At 56.2% G+C, this 18,310-nt stretch overlaps 1 protein-coding gene across 2 annotated transcripts; it reads right to left on the bottom strand.

The window, feature by feature from the left end:
• Nucleotides 1-585: 585 nt before the first annotated feature.
• On the bottom strand, nt 586-18,107 carry TMEM43 (transmembrane protein 43). 2 transcript variants are annotated; one of them, XM_053218892.1, is made up of 13 exons: nt 17,901-18,107; nt 16,044-17,253; nt 13,557-13,706; nt 12,549-12,683; nt 11,803-11,897; nt 10,727-10,776; nt 10,395-10,464; nt 9,517-9,587; nt 8,509-8,630; nt 8,158-8,232; nt 7,440-7,541; nt 4,844-4,961; nt 586-2,668 (listed from the first exon to the last, which is right to left on the bottom strand). In XM_053218892.1, exons 3-13 carry the CDS (start codon nt 13,611-13,613, stop codon nt 2,466-2,468), a joined length of 1,098 nt encoding a protein of 365 aa, XP_053074867.1. In that variant the 5' UTR covers nt 13,614-13,706; nt 16,044-17,253; nt 17,901-18,107; the 3' UTR covers nt 586-2,465. The 2 variants fall into 2 exon arrangements, with proteins under 2 accessions (XP_053074867.1, XP_026898533.1); XM_027042732.2 differs by lacking the exon at nt 16,044-17,253.
• Nucleotides 18,108-18,310: the final 203 nt, after the last annotated feature.

Here is an 18,310-nt window from a genome sequence, read left to right as displayed (position 1 = left end):
TGCAACCCCTGCTTGGGGTTCTCCCCCCTTCTCTCTCTCTGCCCATCCGCGCGTGCACTCTCAAAATAAATAACATTAAAAAAAAAAAAAAAAAAGAACAGGCAAAAAGTGAAAAACTAACATGCCACACGTCAGGCATTTCGTGGGCTTTATCTCATGTCGTCCTTTCCACGGTAAGGGAGAAAGGCATCGGGGCCATTTTATAGATGAGGAAGCTGAGACTCATATCGTGGACTTGGCCCAGCGTCACACAGCCACAGCCAGGCAGTGGCACACTTGGGGCTGGAACCCGGGTCTGTGCCAACCTAACGTCCAGGGTGCCTGCTGCACTGTGCCACACCGTGGCTCCATCCACCTCTTCTGATGCATTCTGAAGCTGTGTGAAGTCTGAGTCATTTACTTTGAGTCAATCCAAAACAAAGCATGTGTTAAAAATGACGAGTTGCCCTTTTCAGAAAAATTGAAACCCATTTTAACCACTAAAAGCTACTTAGAACGGAGTTCTAAAAACTCACAGTCCTTCATCATTTCTACAGCTGAACTGTTTAAGATAGAAATTTCAAAAAAAAAAAAATAACAGCAAGGTCCTAGAAAAGCTCTTTTGAAATTTATTTTGAATTTTTATCAAAAATACAAATACGATACAAATTTCATGATTTCCCAAAGACTTCAGACATTTCTTAACATTATTTTGCTCTTTAAGAACACTACTGAAATTCGCAGTAATTTAAAATCTGTAGTAGAAAAAATTACACAAACCAAATCCCACAGAGTTTGTATTCAGCCACCATCTAGTTGTATTGTTTTCCAAAAGCATCCTTCACGAGGAGACACTCGATGACAACTGCTCACGTGATAAGCAGTGGTGAATACTGTTTCGATCCTTAAATCCAGCTAAGTCCTCTTTGGGGCCAGCTGTTCTCTGCACGAAGAACCTGAAGTTACACCACAGATCTCCCAGGCCGATGAGAGATTGTTAGGTCTCCCATCACTCACTCAACTACCAACTAATTTGCTAAAGCGACCGCTCCCAGCAAGGCAGAACAGTTTCCAAGTAATAAACAGATAAAGGATATACGAAGGACCTTTTGAGACATCAAGGTGACAACACACTTTATGCTTCAGAGGGCGTAAGAGTAGCTGGGAAACAGCAGGAGCGCAATGAAGTGTGGGTACATTTTACTTAGAGAAGCTGTGGACGTGGGCACAACAGGAGTTACCTGGGGGCCAGCTGCTAGTGTGAACGCCTCCCGCGGTGAAAGGCATGAGGCCTGGGCGCTGCACAAGCGTCAGGTCTCAGATTTCTGGTTTGGGGTGATGGGGGCACGAGGGAGCCCACTCAGGATGAGAAAGCATCCAGCCTTTTCCTTGAACGGTTGACTGAAAACTCAAAACCATCTTCAAGTAAATCGGTAGTTTCTGATGCCAGAGGATAAACGGAAATGTCTCTCTCCACCTTCTCCAAATCCCCCTCTCCTCCCAGAGTGGGATCCCTTCGCCAACGCTGGCTTCAAAAGCACCTTGGAGCCTCCCAGTGACCAGAGTTCTGAAGGAGGTGACTCTTTTTTAAGCAGTAAGTCACACCCCCATTTACACCTCTCTGTGCCCTGAATTAACTTCAACTGACAGATTAAGAGGAGTTTTTCTCTAACAGTCTGAAGTGCTCATCATTCAAGCAGTGTTTTGTGTTTTTAAATCTTATTTGAAACAACACGCTCTTAGAGTAGGAAAATACACATGAAGTGTAGCAAAGAGAAACATAACAAATGAGAACTTTGGAAATCCTACACACTAAGAAGTTTCTGCCAAACTATCAACTACGTGTAAATAAAGCCCAACAAATATCCCACGCTTCTTCACCGTGACCTCGGTGGCTTTTCTAAGTACCAAGTCAGGTGCCGTGCCCGAACTGGGTTTGTGGTGCCTCGCGTGGGGGCCCGTGCCCGGTCTGTCCGGCACCGCAGCACACTCAGAGGCCGCTGGTGACGGTGGCCACATGGGATCACGGGGCAGGGGTGGCTGGGCAGAGCCCTGGCACTTGTCTCCAAGGGTGAGGGTGAGGGTCCGGTGAGTGTTAAGGCAGCAGGTCCGTGTGGAGTGTCACCAGCTCACTGTTGGCAGACATCAGCCAAGCGAGACGCGTGAAGCAGCCACACGGTCCCGAGGGAAGGGAGGGAAGCAAGCAGAATGGATGCCTGTCGCCTGTCACACGGCCAGCCGGGAGCTGCCGCCTCCGCTCACCAGAGCTGCCTGCTGGCGAGAAAGAGGGTGGGAAGACGCGAGCTGGTGGGCACCAAACCTGACGTCCACGCACACCGCGAGGCGTGGCCCCTTGAGGAGCGGAGCGGGCGCAGAATCCAAAACCGATGCGGGCTCGTGCTGGGGCGAAGAGCGGGGTCACAGGGGCGCGGGGTGAGCTGGATCCTGAGGAGCACGCGGGTGTCGGGTGGGGGCCAGGGCCTGCCTCACTCCAGCTTTTTGGCCGGCACCCGGGTCCGAGCAATGATGATGGGCACCAGGGCCAGGCAGCCAAGGAAGAGGGCCCACAGGGGCCGGTAGAAGAGCCAGCCGGCAGCCACGGTCAGCAAGGTGAGCGAGGTGGCCACGCAGAAGGCGAAGGCTTTCAGGCCAATGTTGACCAGGTCTCGGAAGACGGGGAACCAGTCCACTGTGGGGAAGAGAAAGGTGGTGAGGCTTCCGGGGCCACGGTGCTCTGCGTCGCACGAGGTCAGCGGATCGTTCCCGTGTCTGCGGACCAGGAGGGGCCCGTGTCGCCAGGTGAGGAGGAGGGAGGGAGGGGCCACGGTGGCGCGAACAGGCTCCCGTGAGAGCTGGAGGACCCAGAGGAGGAAGGCACACCACACACCATGCGCCGCCCCAGGAGAGCAGGCGGGTGGGAGTGCCTTGGTGCCATCGGTCTGGGAAGACATCTGCCTGTAATGGTGGCAAGTTACGCCTGCTTCACACCTCGACGAAAACTGTGGGCGAGACCTTCTGCGGGTGCCCAGGTGGGTTTCTCGGCCATTCGGGTCATTACCTGTGTGCACAGCTCTGCGCTGAGGGAAATAAATCAGCTTAAGCTGGCTCCCACCTCAAGGATCTCACGGGCCACTGGCCCCATATGGTAAAGTCTAGGGTCCGGCAAATCCATCTGGAATTACCCTGTCCTTGGCCTGTCTGCCCCTCCAGGTAAGCATTCTATAGCTGATGGCAGTCCACAGGGGGAATCTTCACTCAGTTCCAGGAAGCCCCAGTGGTCTGGCGCTGTGAACAGAGGACCCTGGCTCAGCTTGGTCTGTTCCCACACATACCCCGCCTTGGCCCTCACAGTAAGCAGGGTTCGTGTTTTTGTGCATCAACCACGTGTCAGGCACTATGTGGACCGTCTCCTCAAACCCTCGTGCCTGCCCTGGGAGGCTGTACTGTTTTACCCTCATTCTATCCACAAGGGTACCAAGGCCCAGGGAGTTCAACTTGCCTAATGTCTTACAGCTAGAAAGTGCCAGAGCCAGGAACCTTGTCTGTGCTGCCCACGGCATAGTCTCCAGGGCCTAGAGCGGTATCCTGCGTACAGCAGGCACTTAGTAAGTGCTTACTGACTGAATGCCGGAGTGAACGAATGCTGGCTCGTCGTTTCCCCGATCGGTCCCTGCTCTGACGTCTGTCCTCGGTCTGGAGCGTCAGCATCCCAGATGAAGAGTGAAGAGGAGGATCGCAGGCAGTCAGAGAATCAAAGGGCCCTCTGAGACAGATTCCCACCTCCTCATCTGGCAGTGGGGGGACTGAGGCTCCAAGAGGGGAAATGGCCTAACCCAAGGTCGCGTTCAATGCAAAGGAAAGGTGGAGGATTTTGATCAAATTCTAATCTCTCCCAAATGGCACGCAAGATGGCATCTGGCTGGTTTGAGCACAACTCAGCTGTCCGGAGAAAGCCTTGGAAGTGAGGAAGTGTCCTTTTCCCTCCTAGCCTGGGATGTACTGCAGCCAGACCTCCTACCCACCCCCCCCCACCCCCCCCACTGGAAAGGGTAAATGGGGGAGAGGGTTCTGTTGGGGCCTGGCGAGGGCTGGATGGAATTATCGGACTGGACACAGACACACTGGGGTAAAGGCTTGGACACAAGTCCCCTGAGAAGCCCCGTCCGCCCAGATCAACAGTGTGGGGCTAGTGCTTACTCAGTCAACCGGGGCCTCGGTCCTGTGCCAGGTTGGGTCACTTGGCAACTGCTGGGCTCACGGGTGCCGAGTGAGCGGCCCAGCACTCTGCCTCGCACTCCAACTTGCTGGCTGCCCCGAATCTAGCCCAGGTCTTAGAGTGAGGAAGCATAAAAGTTTTGGGGTGTTTCCTATTTGCCAAACGTTTCACAAAACTGCACATTAGGTGTGAGGTGACTGACGCTGAGGCAGGAAGGGGAATGGCCCGAGTACCCAGAGCTCTGACATGACAGACCTGGCTCACTGCAAAGCCTGGCCGCTCTCCCCGTCGGGGCTGCTCACTTGTGGAATGAAGGGCTGAAGGAATGAGCGGGTCAGCTGGGGACAGATGGGCCGGACCCTCAGATCACAAGAGCCACACCGAACCCTCCCACACACTCCCTCCCAGGAGTTGGCACCCCACCCCGCCCCCGCCCCCAAAAGCACCTGTCCATCGTCTCTGTCTTCCCCCGCCCATTCATCCCAGGGCTGTGCACTGGGACCCAGACATGGGCCAAATGCCCAGCCTCTGCCCCAAAGAGCACCGCAGCAGGCCGGAAAGGGTTAGAGATGGTGTGAGAAGTGCAAGGGAGGCATGTGGGCTGCATGAGGGTGAGCAAGATGCCCCCGCCTGTCCCTGCACACCTACCCAGCGTATACAGGATCCGAGTCATGAGGTTGAGACCCATAAACATGGCCATCCAGCCGGCGGCCCGCAGGCCCCATGTCTTCAGGGAGTTGCTCTTTTGTTCTCTACGAAACACCTCCTGCAGGGCAAGGCGGGGGAAGGGGCGTCACGTCTCATGTCTCTGAGGGGCCACCAGCCTCCCTAGCTGGCAGGGCAGGTGCCAGAGGGTCCATCCCAACCCAGGAGCCGTTTGGCCATTTCTGAGAAGACCAGGGGAGGTAAGGGCACGTCTCCTGCCCGGGCCTAGGTGTCTGCCCATCTCGCACAGCACAGGATGGGGCAGGAGACCTCTGTGGAAGGGAGGAATCCTTAGCCCACCACCTCATCTGGAATGAACCCCAACCTCCTTCCTCCAGGGGTTCCTTTCTGGGGTCATTTACCACCATCCCCAATAGTGCATCCTGTGTGACGCTTCACCTTGGCCGCTCCTCATGTGGTTCTGGGCACCTCGCTCCGTTTCCCCCCTGCTTCGCAGTCTCCACAGCTGCCCCCCTCCCTCTACCTGCCCTCTGCACGCTGGAGTTTCCCAGCGCGCCCTCCCCGCGGGTCCCAACCATTTTCTCGGCGCCTCCGTGCCAGAACGCCACCCTGCCCACCCCCGCCCCGTGGTTTCTAGCTGCAGCCCGGGGCCTCCTGCTGTTCACATGCCATCCGACACCCACACTGCAGCCTCCCCCCAGCCCCCAACCTGTTCCTCCTGTCTCCACCTCAGCAAATGCTACCACTGCCCACCGCCTGCACAAGCCCAAACCGGGCTGTCAGACTCGGCTTGCTGCTCCCCACAAGGACCACCTCCCATCCGGCCTGTCAGCAAGTCCTGTCAATGCTGCGTCCACATTTCCCCAGACCTCTCACCACAGTCACCCTCACCAGGACCGCTGCAATAGCCTCCTCCCCTCTGCCACCTCCTCCCCATGGCAACCTGCCGAGACCCTGGTGCCTGTCAGGGGTCCAGGTCAAGTGTCCTTCTGTCCCAGGGCCTTTGCACATGTGCTTGCTCTGCCTGGAGCATGCCCAGCCAGCTCCTACACATTCTGCCAGTGCCAGCCTTAATGTCATTTCTATAGAGAGCACCCCCATTGTCTATGACAATAACGATAAGGACAGCTAACATCTAGTGCTTACCATTTATCAGTTGCTGTCCTCGGTGCTTTACAAGTACTGCCTTACTTAAACCTCAAAAAAACTTCACAAAGTAGACACACTTATCTCCATTTTACAGATAAGGAAACCAAGGCTCTGAATAAATGAACAATCTTTACAATAACCAAATAAGATAAGGATCATCATTGTTATCATCCAAGAGGATAAACAACTGGTTCAAGGTCCTGTAGCCAGTGGAAGACAGAGCAGGGCTTGAGTTAGGGCCAGCTCGTGTCCACACTTGTCCACACTGAGCCCTCCTGCCGCCAGGGCTGGAATCTGGGCATCCTGACTCGCGGGGTCTGAGTTTCTCCTCAGGGCCCTGGCCACCTCGTTGGCTCCGGGCCTTCTCTCCCTGCTTCACGGAGACCCCAGGTCCTGTGCTGGAGGCCCGGGGTGGTCAGCACTGCCTGAGCCTGCCTTCCTGGGAGTTAGCAGGCCATGAGCCCCACCCACTCCTCTCTGGGGGCAATGGCTCTGAGACCTGGGCCTCCACCTGCAGAAGACTGAAGTGCGGGATCGGGCTGGGGCTGCAGGAGAGAGAGAAGCCTGGGCAGGGCCTCCTAATTTTAGAGACTCCCTGAGAGCTGCCATGGAAAGGGTGACTCACGCCCGCCCAACTGGGAGGTGGCAGCCCCACCCTGAGGCTGGTCACCGGGCTCCTGGGTGGCAGCCTGCCCACACCCTGGTCCTGGCTGGACAGAGGACAAGGTGAGGCCCATCATCACCTGGGGCCAGGGGCCGAAGTGAGAAGGACGATAACAGTCAAATGGGCCACAGCTATGCCTGGACCCCTACCCACTGCCTTTCCTTCTCAAAGCTTTATGGACTGAAAAGTCCTGCAATCCTGCTCCAGGCACATACAGAATTTCCCACCAGTAATACACTGTGTTCATCAACAATGTAAAAACAATTTTTCTGTTGAAGAGAAGGGTTTCTGCCTGGAAAAGAGGGGCTAACTTTTAAGGCATGCAATCGAACTAATCAAAAGTTAGGGACTTAGGTGAGACATGACCCTCCCCATTGTACAGATGGGGACTCTGCAGCTCTATTATCCTGTCCATTTTTCAGAGCATCTGCCTCCCCTACGCAGCTCTCAGCACACGGTGTCCTCACTCGCTCTTTCTTCTGATGGGTCCCTCCCCCCAGGAGGTGGGAAGCCTGAGGAGGAGGGGTCTGCTGTGCCCCCTGTTCTATCCTCAGTCGGCATCCTCTGGGCCTATGCCCAAAGTACGATCCTACACACAGTCCGCTGCCCATATGGGGAGATTCCTGCTCCTTCCAATTCTTTTTCTTGCCTCATTGCACTGGCTACGCCCTCTAGTGTGGGAGCTTATTAAATAACCACGGGAGGGGAGAGGGAAGGAGGGAGATGCCTGCCCCTCCATCCCACAGACAGGCAGCAGCAACTCACCTCTGCCGAGAAGTCCCCATGGTGCAGGAGAAGCAAGGTGTCCCCAGACTTGGTGGAGTATGGGAGTAGCTGGTCACCCCGCTGCCGGGCAATCACAGTGACCTGATGGGAGAACTCAGTGTTAGAGCTGAGGGGACTGGCGGGCCGGGTCCCAGCACCCCTCCGCACTGAACGCCAACTGGGGGAGACAGTGAGGAGACCCGTGCCAGCCCGGAGCCCCTCTCTCCACCTATCGGCCTGGGGCACACCTGCCCCCCAGAGGTCAGTGGAGCTGCTTCATTTCAAGCTCCCGGGAAGACCCTGGCAAAAAGAAGCATGTGTCAGTGTGGGGCAGGGGCTGGGGCCAGGGGTGGGACTGCATGTGACAGGGTCAGGAACCAGAGACCAAGTATTTACAGAGCAAAAACTGGGGGCTGGGGGCTGGGAGGCGGGGGTGGGGGAAAGAGCTGCATGTGATTGGAAGAACTTGGGCAGGCATGATTAGGAGGTCCCCCTACAACAGCAGTTCTTAGCCTGGGGCCCATGGATGTCCCCAGATGGCTGTGGAGCACACGGAGCTCTGAAACTGCTCCAAGGCACAGCCGTCTGTGTGCGGGTGTGAGCACATGCACACACTTCCTGCAGAAAGGGTCCAAAGTGTTCACGGCATTGTACGTGGTGCCTGTGCCCTGGAAGGCCAGGACGCCCTGCTCGGGTCTGCCCTGGGGAAGCCACTTACCACGTGAGCCGGGCCCAGGTCGGGGTCATCGCCGCTCAGCCCCGCGTAGGAAAAGGACACGCGCAGGTCTCCGACCTGGGGGTGGGAGAGATGTGGGCTGACTGAGACCGGGAGCAGTCAGCCTGGGCCTGTGTCCCCAGCACCCAGAGCCGAAGCTCTTTTCCCACCTCCACACCTCGGCCCAGGGGCTCCCATCTCAAGGCTTCTCCCCTCCAATCTCATTTGGCCAAGTGGATGCAACTGAACCGAATCAGAGTCCCAAGCAGGAATGTGGCTCCTGTGTGTTGTCTGGGGGCTGGCACTGTAAGGGCCTCCACCTCTGCTGTGTGAACAGCTCAAGCCCCTGTGTACCTCCGGATACTTGGGGTTTTCGCTGTGGTAGAAATAGTCTCCCCGGCGAATGATGTCCACGTGCGGGTCCTCCAGCTTGGACAGGCTCAGTGGCTTGAAGTTGTCAACTTTGTCGATGAGGCCTGAGGAGAGTGCAGGAATCACAAACGATGCTGTGCAAACAACGCCCCCGAGCGGTACACCCTTCAGCCCGACCGCCTTCGGGGAGCACCCTCCCCAATCCCTCCTTCCGTACCGCAGGCCCCTTTCAGTCTCCATCTCCTCCAGGAAAGCCTCCCCGTCCCCCTTCCAGCCGGTGGGAGTGGCTGAAGCTCTGGAAACAGCCCGAGCCCTGCACCTGTTCTGCCTCAGATCCCCCTACCTGTCCAAGCCTGGCTCGCCTGCTGTATGCATTGCACTAGAGGCACAGCAGCCACTGACTGGGCAACAGGGCAGATGGCAGACAAGCCAGGCCCCAGGGCACGGCCCGTCCTCCCTCTCCCTGGCTATTTGGGGCCTATGTGTCTTCTCTCCCACTCTATTGGGGCAGGCCCAAGGACAGACCCAGGTGGCTGGTGGTGCCTCCTTGTCCCTGGAAAGCCTCTCCTTGGTGTCACCTGGGGGGCCTACAGTGAACCACCCTCTCCCTCACATAGGGCAGGATGTTGGCTGGGGCTCACAGACGGAGGCCTTGGGGGCAGCCTTATCTCTGCGGCTGGCTCTGGGGCTGCTTGAGGAAGGGCTCTCAGCTCTGTCTGGTCAGATCAGGCACCAGGGGTGCCTGGTACTTATTCTCCGGAAGAGACCGTGTTTCAAAGGAACCTGGCTCAGGTGGGGCTGCTCTGCACAAGTCCCCCACCTCCTGGGAGTCTGCCTTCCCTCTGGCCCCCAGCCCAAAGTACGATGCCGGGAAAGTGCAGGCTGATCCCACATCCAGGGCAGTGGGGACCCCAGCTCCTGGGAGGTGGCCAAGTAGAAGCACAAGGCCTCTGGGTGCTGTTGGCTCATTTGAAGGGGCCAGAAACTTACCCGCCGAGAGGAAGAATCTGCCAATTTGGACAAAGGGGGCTGTAGCCGTGAACGACTCCACTGCCATTGCGCTGTGAAGAGAAGGAGCTGTCGGCGGAGCGGGGCACTGGCTGGGGGCTGTGCCGTCTCTTTGGGTTGCGCTGGGCAGGTTTTCCACCCCGGGGCTCCTGCAAGTCCCGACTAGCCCAAGCACTGCGGAGGTCTTGTCTTTACCACCTGATCTACCCCTCAGACGCTCCTGTCCCCTCGCCTGGTGGAGCACCCTCCTCCTGTCTCCTGTCCCCCAGAGCTTCACATCTAGACCCCTACCAGCCTGGCCCACCCCAGCCACCAGTCATCACATGGACCCTCTGTGGTTCTCTACATCATCCCTGACCCTTCCCAGCCTTCCCAGCCCCAGGTAGCTCCCAAGCTCAACTGTGCATATTCAAGACCCTTCCGGGCACAGGCCTGCCCGAGGCTCCAGCCACGCTTCAGTGCCAAGCCCATCTCACCACCCCCGTGTCTCTGAGCTAACTGCCTTCTGCCCAAATCCTACAAAGGCCCAGATCAAATGCCACTGCCTCCTGAAAGCCCTTCCTGATTGCCCTCCCATCCCCATGGCTGTTAACAAATGCTTCCCGGATACTGTATGTGCAAGTGCCTCTCAGCACTCAGTCCAGGCCTTACATTCGTGACCTGTTGGACCTGTGGGGGTCAGGAATCGGGATTTCCCTCCGCGTTCCCGGTGCCCAGCGCAGGAACTGGCCTCAGAACTGTGTCCCAGACTTTCATCAACTCATGAGGCAGAAGCAACTCAACCCCATCACTCTGCTGAGGAAGCTGAGGCTGGGGACCCGCCAGTGGCCGGCAAGGCTGTGCTCAGGGCCACCTCTCACCTGGGGTTTTTGTGGCCAATCTCTCGGTCGAAGTTTCTGCTGTTGACGATTTCTGACCTCCACTCGGTGTCTGTCACAGGGAGAGGGAACTCAGGAACCATGGTAAGAGTGGCCACATGTCTGAGGCTCTGTGTCCTTTTATCCAAGCCCTTGGCCACTCCAGGGCCAGAGGGACAGCTCCTGGAGCCTCAGTGGACACATGACAGAGCCAGACTCTGAGGACTGACACCCAGCGATCCCAACATCTGGTTCCACGCCTTCCCCACTGCTGTCAGCCTTGGCCAGGGGCAGAGACCACATGTGTGCAGGGATGATGGGGGCCCGGTACTCACTGTAGGAGTACCTTGTCTCTGTCTTCACCTGCCCGTCCTCGGTGTACTCCCTGTGGGGAAAGCACAGGGCACTCCAGAGTTAGCCTGTCACCCCCAGGGCAGTCCCATGTCTAAGCTTCTCCAGCTGGACACAACTTGGGCCCATGAGGTCAAAATCTCCAAATGGAGCCGGTCTTGTCTATACCAGCCAGAGACAGGTGTTTACTCCTGGGCAGACAGCCAGCTCCATCCCTCAAAGGCCCACCCTGGAGAAAAGAGCTTTATCCTCCTGGGCTGAAATATGGCTCCACTTGGCTCATGCCAAGGGCTGCAGCCCTGCCCTCTGGGCTCAGACACCTCGCTGCACCCTCTGCCCCAGGCCAGCCCCACGGAGGGCCCCTTGCAGCTGCCCTGGCTCCCCTAACCACCTCCCCATCCTCACTCACAGTCCATATTGCTTGGCTCCAAGTGACTCCAGCCTAATGACAGATGCCCTCAGACTTCTGTCAGAAGGGACAGGATGTAACCCAGTGCCACCTCTGCCCCGTCATGGGAGAGAGCACGGAACCCACACGCAGGAAAGCACTGTTTGTGCCTGGATCCAGTCATGCCTCAAGCCTGGGCAGCCCTGCGTAACTCCCTAGACACGGGAGCTAACCCATCCTCCCACTCGCATTAGGTTTTCTGCCACCTCCAAACAGAAGATCATTGGGTGATAACTTGGGGATGATTCAACACTTCTGATAGGAAGATTTAAAAAAAATTGTTTTAATGTTTACTTATTTTTGAGAGCAAGAGGGACACAGCATGAGCCGGGGAGGGTCAGAGAGAGAGGGAGACACAGAATCTGAAACAGGCTCCAGGCTCTGAGCTGTCAGCACAGAGCCCGACGCGGGGCTCGAACCCACAAACCACGAGATCATGACCTGAGCTGAAGTCAGACGCTTAACCGACTGAGCCACCCAGGCGCCCCCTCTGAGAGGAAGATACCATACTTTAAATTCCAGAAGTGTCCAAATAAAGAGCCACCTGCATCTGATCCTGACATCTGACGTCTGCACCTCTTATCCTGGAGTTTTCACTCCCTGCCAGCTCACCGGGACTCCTCCGTTTCCACCCACTGGTACATCTCCACGTGTCGCCGCAGCTTCACAGCCGGAAGGTTGACCCCATAGTTTGGATCCGACAAGAGCTTCAAAAAGAATCAAACAAATCAAACACAGAAGCAACACAAAACTCAGGACAAGGCTCACACCAGCCCAGGATGCCAGAGGAAGCCGGACTGGACGAAAAACAGGCAGGGAGGACAGGGCCCGGAGGCAGGTACCACAGCTGCTTCGGGCGGGAGGACCGGGTGACGCTGCCTGTCCCGGGTCCACAATGCCCAGCGCCTGGGGCCGGGAGCCTCACAGCACCGGCTCAGGCTGCACGACCAATGCCCTGGCGCCAACCACGGGGTATTTAGGGTTCAAACAGGAGAGGGAGGTCTGATCACCAGAGTACCTTTGGGCCTTGTGCTAGACACACGTGTTATCGTAACTGCTAAAGCACCTTTTCGTGAAGCTCCTGCCACGTGCTGAGCACCGGGCCAAGGGGTTGGCCATCTGATCCCACCAAATCCTTGAAGCCGGCCCCCCAGTTTGTTAACAGTTATTGTCTGCATTTTGCAGAGAAAGATGCTGAGACTCAGGACTGACAGGTCCGCACAGCTGCTGAGTGGGGCAGCCGGGAATCACACTTGCGTGTCCCTCTCCAAAGCCCACGTGCTTAAAAGCCCCAAGCAGACAACAACCAGCGATGCGCCCCGAGCCTCCGGCGGGTCAGAAAGCTTCACCAAACCTACCTTGGACGTGCGCAGGGCCCCGATGATGTGCACCAGCCTTCCCTCATTCTCTGGGGCCACACTGTGGATGCTGTCAGGGGTCACCACAAGGGAGAGCCCCTCGGCCAGGGAGGTGGCTGTCTTCAGTGCGCGGCCCTGGGAGCAAAGGCGAGTGGGGATTTCACCTCAGATGCGGCTCAGCACAGTCGTGCTTACCGCAGTGTATCATGTCAGGATGGGGCCTCGGGAAGCATGGGGCTTATCTCCCCATTTCACAGCTGGAAAACCAAGGCCTGGCAAGTGGCACAGGTGAACCGGAACCCAAGACTCCTGCTCTCCCAGGCAGTTCTCTTCCTGCCACACGCTCACCAGTCTCGTTGTTACCCTGTGCTGGTGCTTCTGTCTGCTGTGTGCCCTTATGCCATCTCTCTCTGCCTTCTCCCTCTCCCTCACCTCCCAGTCTATGCGGTTTAGATGGGCCTGTCTGTAGTGCCGTCCAAATCACGGGACCCAGGCTTAGCCAATCGGAACACGGGTTCATCGTCCTCAGGGATTAGTTCAGAGAGAGGACTGAGATGAGCCAGGACACTGAAACATCTCCCTGCAACTTTTGCTAAGTTGGTCTTGGAAGAGACGGGGCTGCTAAGCTGGTTGGATGTGACCCTGCAGTTGTTGGCCATCTTTACCACCACAAAGGAAAAGTCCGCCAAAGAAGAATCCATAAAGAGAAAAACAGGCAAGAGTGGAAAAATGGAGATTCCTGGTGACCCAACATGAACACCTGGATCCAACCATGCCTGAAGCTGAGGCTACCCCAGGATTTCAGGCCTGTGCACCAATGCACTTGTCTTCCTACTTACGACAGTTGTGACATGAGTCCTAAGAGAAAACATTCTGACTAATTTAGCACTGCCACCCGCACCCCCGGCCCCGCCTGTGGTAAAATCTAGGCCCTTGTCACCACATCCAGCCTCTGGACTCATAGCCTTTGCTCTCTAATACTGCACAGGGGAGTCACAAACATTTTACCTCATTGGTGAAAATTAAGTAGAAGGAGAGCAGGAAGGTCATGAGCCCCACAAACATCCCACCCGAGGTCTCGCTGAGCCGCTCCAAGAAGCCTGGCTGGGGGTTGCTTGTAGTTTTGACATGTTCTCTCCTGTTACTTGCACTGGAATACTGAGAAAAAAAAATATTAAAAAAAAATCAAAACGGAAATTAGTTTTTTAAAAATAAGTTGAATTCTGCTATTTGTTTATATTCAGTTTTCACTGAAATTATATACAGTAAAAATGCACAGGTATTAAAGGTATAGTTTGATGGGCATACCCCATCTGACCAACATCCAGATCAAGATAAGAATGTTTCTACCACCTCAGAAAGTTACCTTGTGCCTCTTTCCTGCCAATACTCCCCTCTCCCCACCCTCTAGTGGTAACAAGTATTTGAATTTGTATCATTATAGATTAGTCTTGCCTCTTATAGAGCCTGACGTAAATGGGACCATCATACAGCACAAATTTCTTTTCTGTCCGGATTCTGCCTTGGCATAAAGCTTTTGAGGTTCAACTACATTGTGGTGTGTGTATCCGTAGCTCATTCCTTTACGTGGCTGAACAGTATTCCACTTAAGAATATACCACATTTGTTGACTCAGTCGCCAGTGGGTGGGTGTGTCCGTTGTTTCCAGTTTTCAGCTGTAATGAACAATGCCTCTATGAACATTCACACAGAAATCCGTATGCAGATACGGTGCTTTCCTTTTCCTTGGGGAAAGTGGGTAACGAATACCCACAAAGGAGTGAACTTGCTGATCATAGAAAAGATGTATGCTTTTAAGAAACTTGCCAAACGGTTTTCCAAAGGGGTTATCAGAGATATATTATTAATTCAATTCAACAAACGGTGGCTCAGCTTCCCGAGGGCCACGGCTGGGGCTCATAGCAGCGAGGGAAGGGGAAGACGGGCTGCAGGGCCATCGAGTTACAGGCACAAACAGTACTAAGCCATGCTGAGTGTCTGGTGAGGAGCAGATCCAGCACCAAAGGAGCAACCCCTTCCAGCTGGGAGATCACGGCAGGCTCCCCAGAAGAGGGGGGCATTCGATTGGGATCAGAGAGGCAGATCCTGGAGTAAGGGCATCCCCAGCAGGGGGAGCCATTGAGCGATGGTGAGGAAGCAGGAGGTGGTCCTGGGAGCACGGCTGCCCATCTGCTCTGGCTGGGTTTGGGGAGGCATGGGCTGGAGGGGAGATGAGGATGGCTAGACACATCCAGGAGGGTTCATGGTAGGCTTCAAACTCCAGAGTCAGTGGGTCAGGTTTTGTCCAGCCAAGAAGAGAAGCATGGTTTGAAGTGTCCCCTGCTGACCAGCATCGTTAAGAGCAGAACACTGGAACCAGAAGAACTGGGTTTGAATCTAGGCCCTGCCCTGTACCGGTGATGGCGCCTTGGGTGAGCAATTAACCCCTTTATGTTCTCCATTCGCTCATCTGCAAAATGGGGATAATAATCCAATCCATAGCGCTGCTGAGACCAAAGGACTAAATTATCAGACAGCTCAACGAGCAGGGCACAGGAAGGAATGCACAGGTACCCACGGCTGGGGTACACCGACCAAAGTCACAAAGGTGTGAAGTGGTTCTGAGATGAGTGATCAGAGTGGGCCAGGCCCCTGGCACAGGGGGCCAGAAGAGAGACTCGGGTCAGTTTCTGCTTGAACAAGGCTGAGGCCACATTCTCTGATTGTTCCTGAACGTCCCCAGCCCATGCCTCCCAGAAACCAGATGTCCATTGCATTCAGAAACGGTCTTAACTTTCCACACCACTGGGGAACATGAGTGGAGCTGTTCGATGCAGGCAGGCAGGTGACCATCATCCATCATAATGATGACAACGGCCAAATGCCAGTCTATTACAGGCCAGGCATGGGAAAGCTATCGCTATCCCATTTCACAGATGAGAAAATCGAGGCTCAGCAGTTAAGCCCAGATCACTCAGCCTCTAAGGGGGAGAATTAGGCTTCATATATGGACAGACCAGAGGCCACTCTCCTACCACTTTGCTCCAAGCTGCATTCCTCACTTCCTGGGCTGTAAGAAGAGTTGAACACTGGGAACCTGCTGCAGAGAGGGTCAGGGAAGGGAGCCAGTCCTGCTGTTCGCAGTGCAGCCCAAAACTTGGAAGCCAGAAGGCATGACTTCCTTCTGGGCCTCCCCTCAGCATACCTCTACGAGCCAACACCAAGGAGAGGCGCTCATGGAAGGCCTTGGAGGGAAGAATGAAAGGCACAGGAGGATATACCTCAACCCACAGGAGGGGTAGGGTGGGCAGTGACATGCCACACCCAGCCCACATTCCAAACCAAAATCCCGGTAAACATGGAGGGTCTGGAGTGGAGGATGATGGCGATTTCCTGCAGCCACACTTCGCTACCCACTCTGCCATCTCCCTAGCCTGCGGGGCACCCTCGGGTGCCTCTCTTCCTCCCCCTCAAGGCCACCTTTGAGCCCCTTACCTTGATGCTGGCTCCTTGATATGTGTTGAACACATACGTGTATCCTCCGTGAGCACTCCAGGCTCAGAAGCAAAGAGCAGTGAGTGATGGCACAGTGGTTGACACGTGGGCCCTAAAAACTACTTGTTGCATCAGTCGCTCTACCTCTCTGATCCTGTTTAGTCACTTATAAAAAGGAGATGGTTACCAGTCCCTCTGTCCCAGGGCAGTTTTGTTGTTATACTGATTAAGAAGTTGTGGCACCTCCCCGCTCCACCCCACCATCATCAGACTTTTCTTCCTCAGTGGGCCTGGTGGCTCCTGTAAATGTGCACCCAGCTACTGGATGACTCAACACAGGTTTGGCAGCAGAAGATGCCCAAACTCATCCACATTCCTTGGACCAGGTCAGGTGCCACTGTACCCAAGATAGTTTCTGCCCACCAGGGCCACCCGAGCCAGACTGTGAAGACAGATTTTTCTCATGCATTAGGCATGTACCAGGCACCGTGCTAACCACAGACTGACTCCCTTAAACTTCACAGGAACAGATCCCACAAAGAGACACAAAGCCTGAGCGATTAAGGCCGCACCGCTTCTGAGAGGAAGAAACTGGATTTGCCCCCCAGGTCTGCCTGACTCCCAAGCCTGCTGTCTTTGGACAGCATCTTCTCACGAAGTATCTGGCCAAGCTGGCTGTCAGACCCTGGGCAAGTGCCTTACCCTCCCTGCTGGGGAAATTCTCCATCTGTAAAATATGGTGGTGGTGGCGGTGTGGGGGTGGACAGAATCTACCTCTGGTTTCCTGACTGCCGGCTCCCCTGGCAGACCCTGGGTCTCAGACTACCCCTGAGGCGTTTCTAGGTGCAGCATTCACGGTTTCCAGATCTCCCAGACAACTCTGAGGCGGAGTACACTAGGGCTGTGGGTGAAACAAACCCTGCCTCTTCAGGGGCGTGGGGCACAGAGAGGACCCAGGGGTCTGGCAAGAGGGTGTAACAGGTCAGGGGAGAGTGGCTAGGACGCTCCAGCAAAGCAGGAGGGAGGGAGTGTCTGGGGCTGGCAGGGCACCAGGGCTGGCTCCAGAAGCACTTTCACAGAGGAGGGGAGTGGTGAGTCACCAGGCTTCTCCCACACCCAGCGCTCCGTCGGGAGGCGCTGCTCCTCCCACGGCTCGGTTTGTTGAATGAATGTTGGGCTTCATTCGAAAGGTTTCCTAGAGACAGGCTGGCTGCAGGGAGAAAGGGCCAGCAGCCTTTTGAAGGGAACCACCTTCAGCCAGGACCTCTCTAACCAAACACACCCTAGGAGGCCAAGGGGCCCGGCAGTGGGGAAATGCTCCCTCCCACAGTCATCCTAACTCCTCTACTCTCAGTCTCGCCCGCATCCCTTTGCAGCATCTCTAGCCTCGGTTTACACGCTTCCCTAGGGCGCGGAGCTCACGGTCCGCCCGCACAGCCCCGTCTGTCCGCCGTGTAGGCTTCCCCACCCTTCCCGCGGACCGGCTCCCTCGGAGGTCCCGTCCAGCTCCCAAAACCCGTGTGTAAACGGGAAGCCCAAGGGCCCAGGTGGGCACTGGGAATGAAAGGAGGGGCTGCGGGCAGGCGCCGCGCACAAGGCGATCCCAGTGCTGGGAGCAACGGCTCCCGAGTCTCTCTCCCCGCAAACGCACAGCCCGACGTCGAGGTCCGGGCAGACTGAGAGATGAACAGACGGGTTAGCTGCCGGAAGGCGGAGACAAGGGCATGCAGAGGGAGATGGACCGGCCGCACGGAGGAGGGCCAGGCAGGCAAGATGGACCTAGACGGCCCCTTCGGGGAAGAGGCCCCGGGAGATGGGGAAGTCTGGGTGGGGTCAGGCAGACCAGGAGACACTCACGTTCGCGGCCATGGTGAGACCCGGCTCGCCGCTCACCCTCGTTCTGCTCAGCTGCGGAAGGGGTTGATGGCCTGAGTACAGAACTCAGCGGCCTACCACCTACCGGACAGCTGCGAAAACCCGCGTGAACCCCAGAATCTGGGAGGACGTGCCCCGTGAGCCACAACTTTTCTGCTCCTGCGCGCCGCAAGCCTTCCTGGTAAATGTAGTCTGGGATCAGGTGCTTTAGCCCCTGAGTTGCAACACGCACTGTACCTCATTGATGCGCCTGCGCACTGCAAGCCATTCTGGGATATGTAGTTCCTATCGCCTGAAAAGTCGCCGAGCCACGCGCGGCTTCCTGGGAAATGTAGTTCCCGGCTGAAGGGGAACAGGGCTTGGGACTGGGAGGGCGCGCAGGCAGGCGCGCG

The sequence above is a fragment of the Acinonyx jubatus genome, chromosome A2 (genome assembly GCF_027475565.1).
Source record: "Acinonyx jubatus isolate Ajub_Pintada_27869175 chromosome A2, VMU_Ajub_asm_v1.0, whole genome shotgun sequence".
Classification (NCBI taxonomy): domain Eukaryota; kingdom Metazoa; phylum Chordata; class Mammalia; order Carnivora; family Felidae; genus Acinonyx; species Acinonyx jubatus.
The sequence above is the reverse complement of the archived record's forward strand: the minus strand, read 5'-3'. Positions and strand labels throughout refer to the sequence as shown.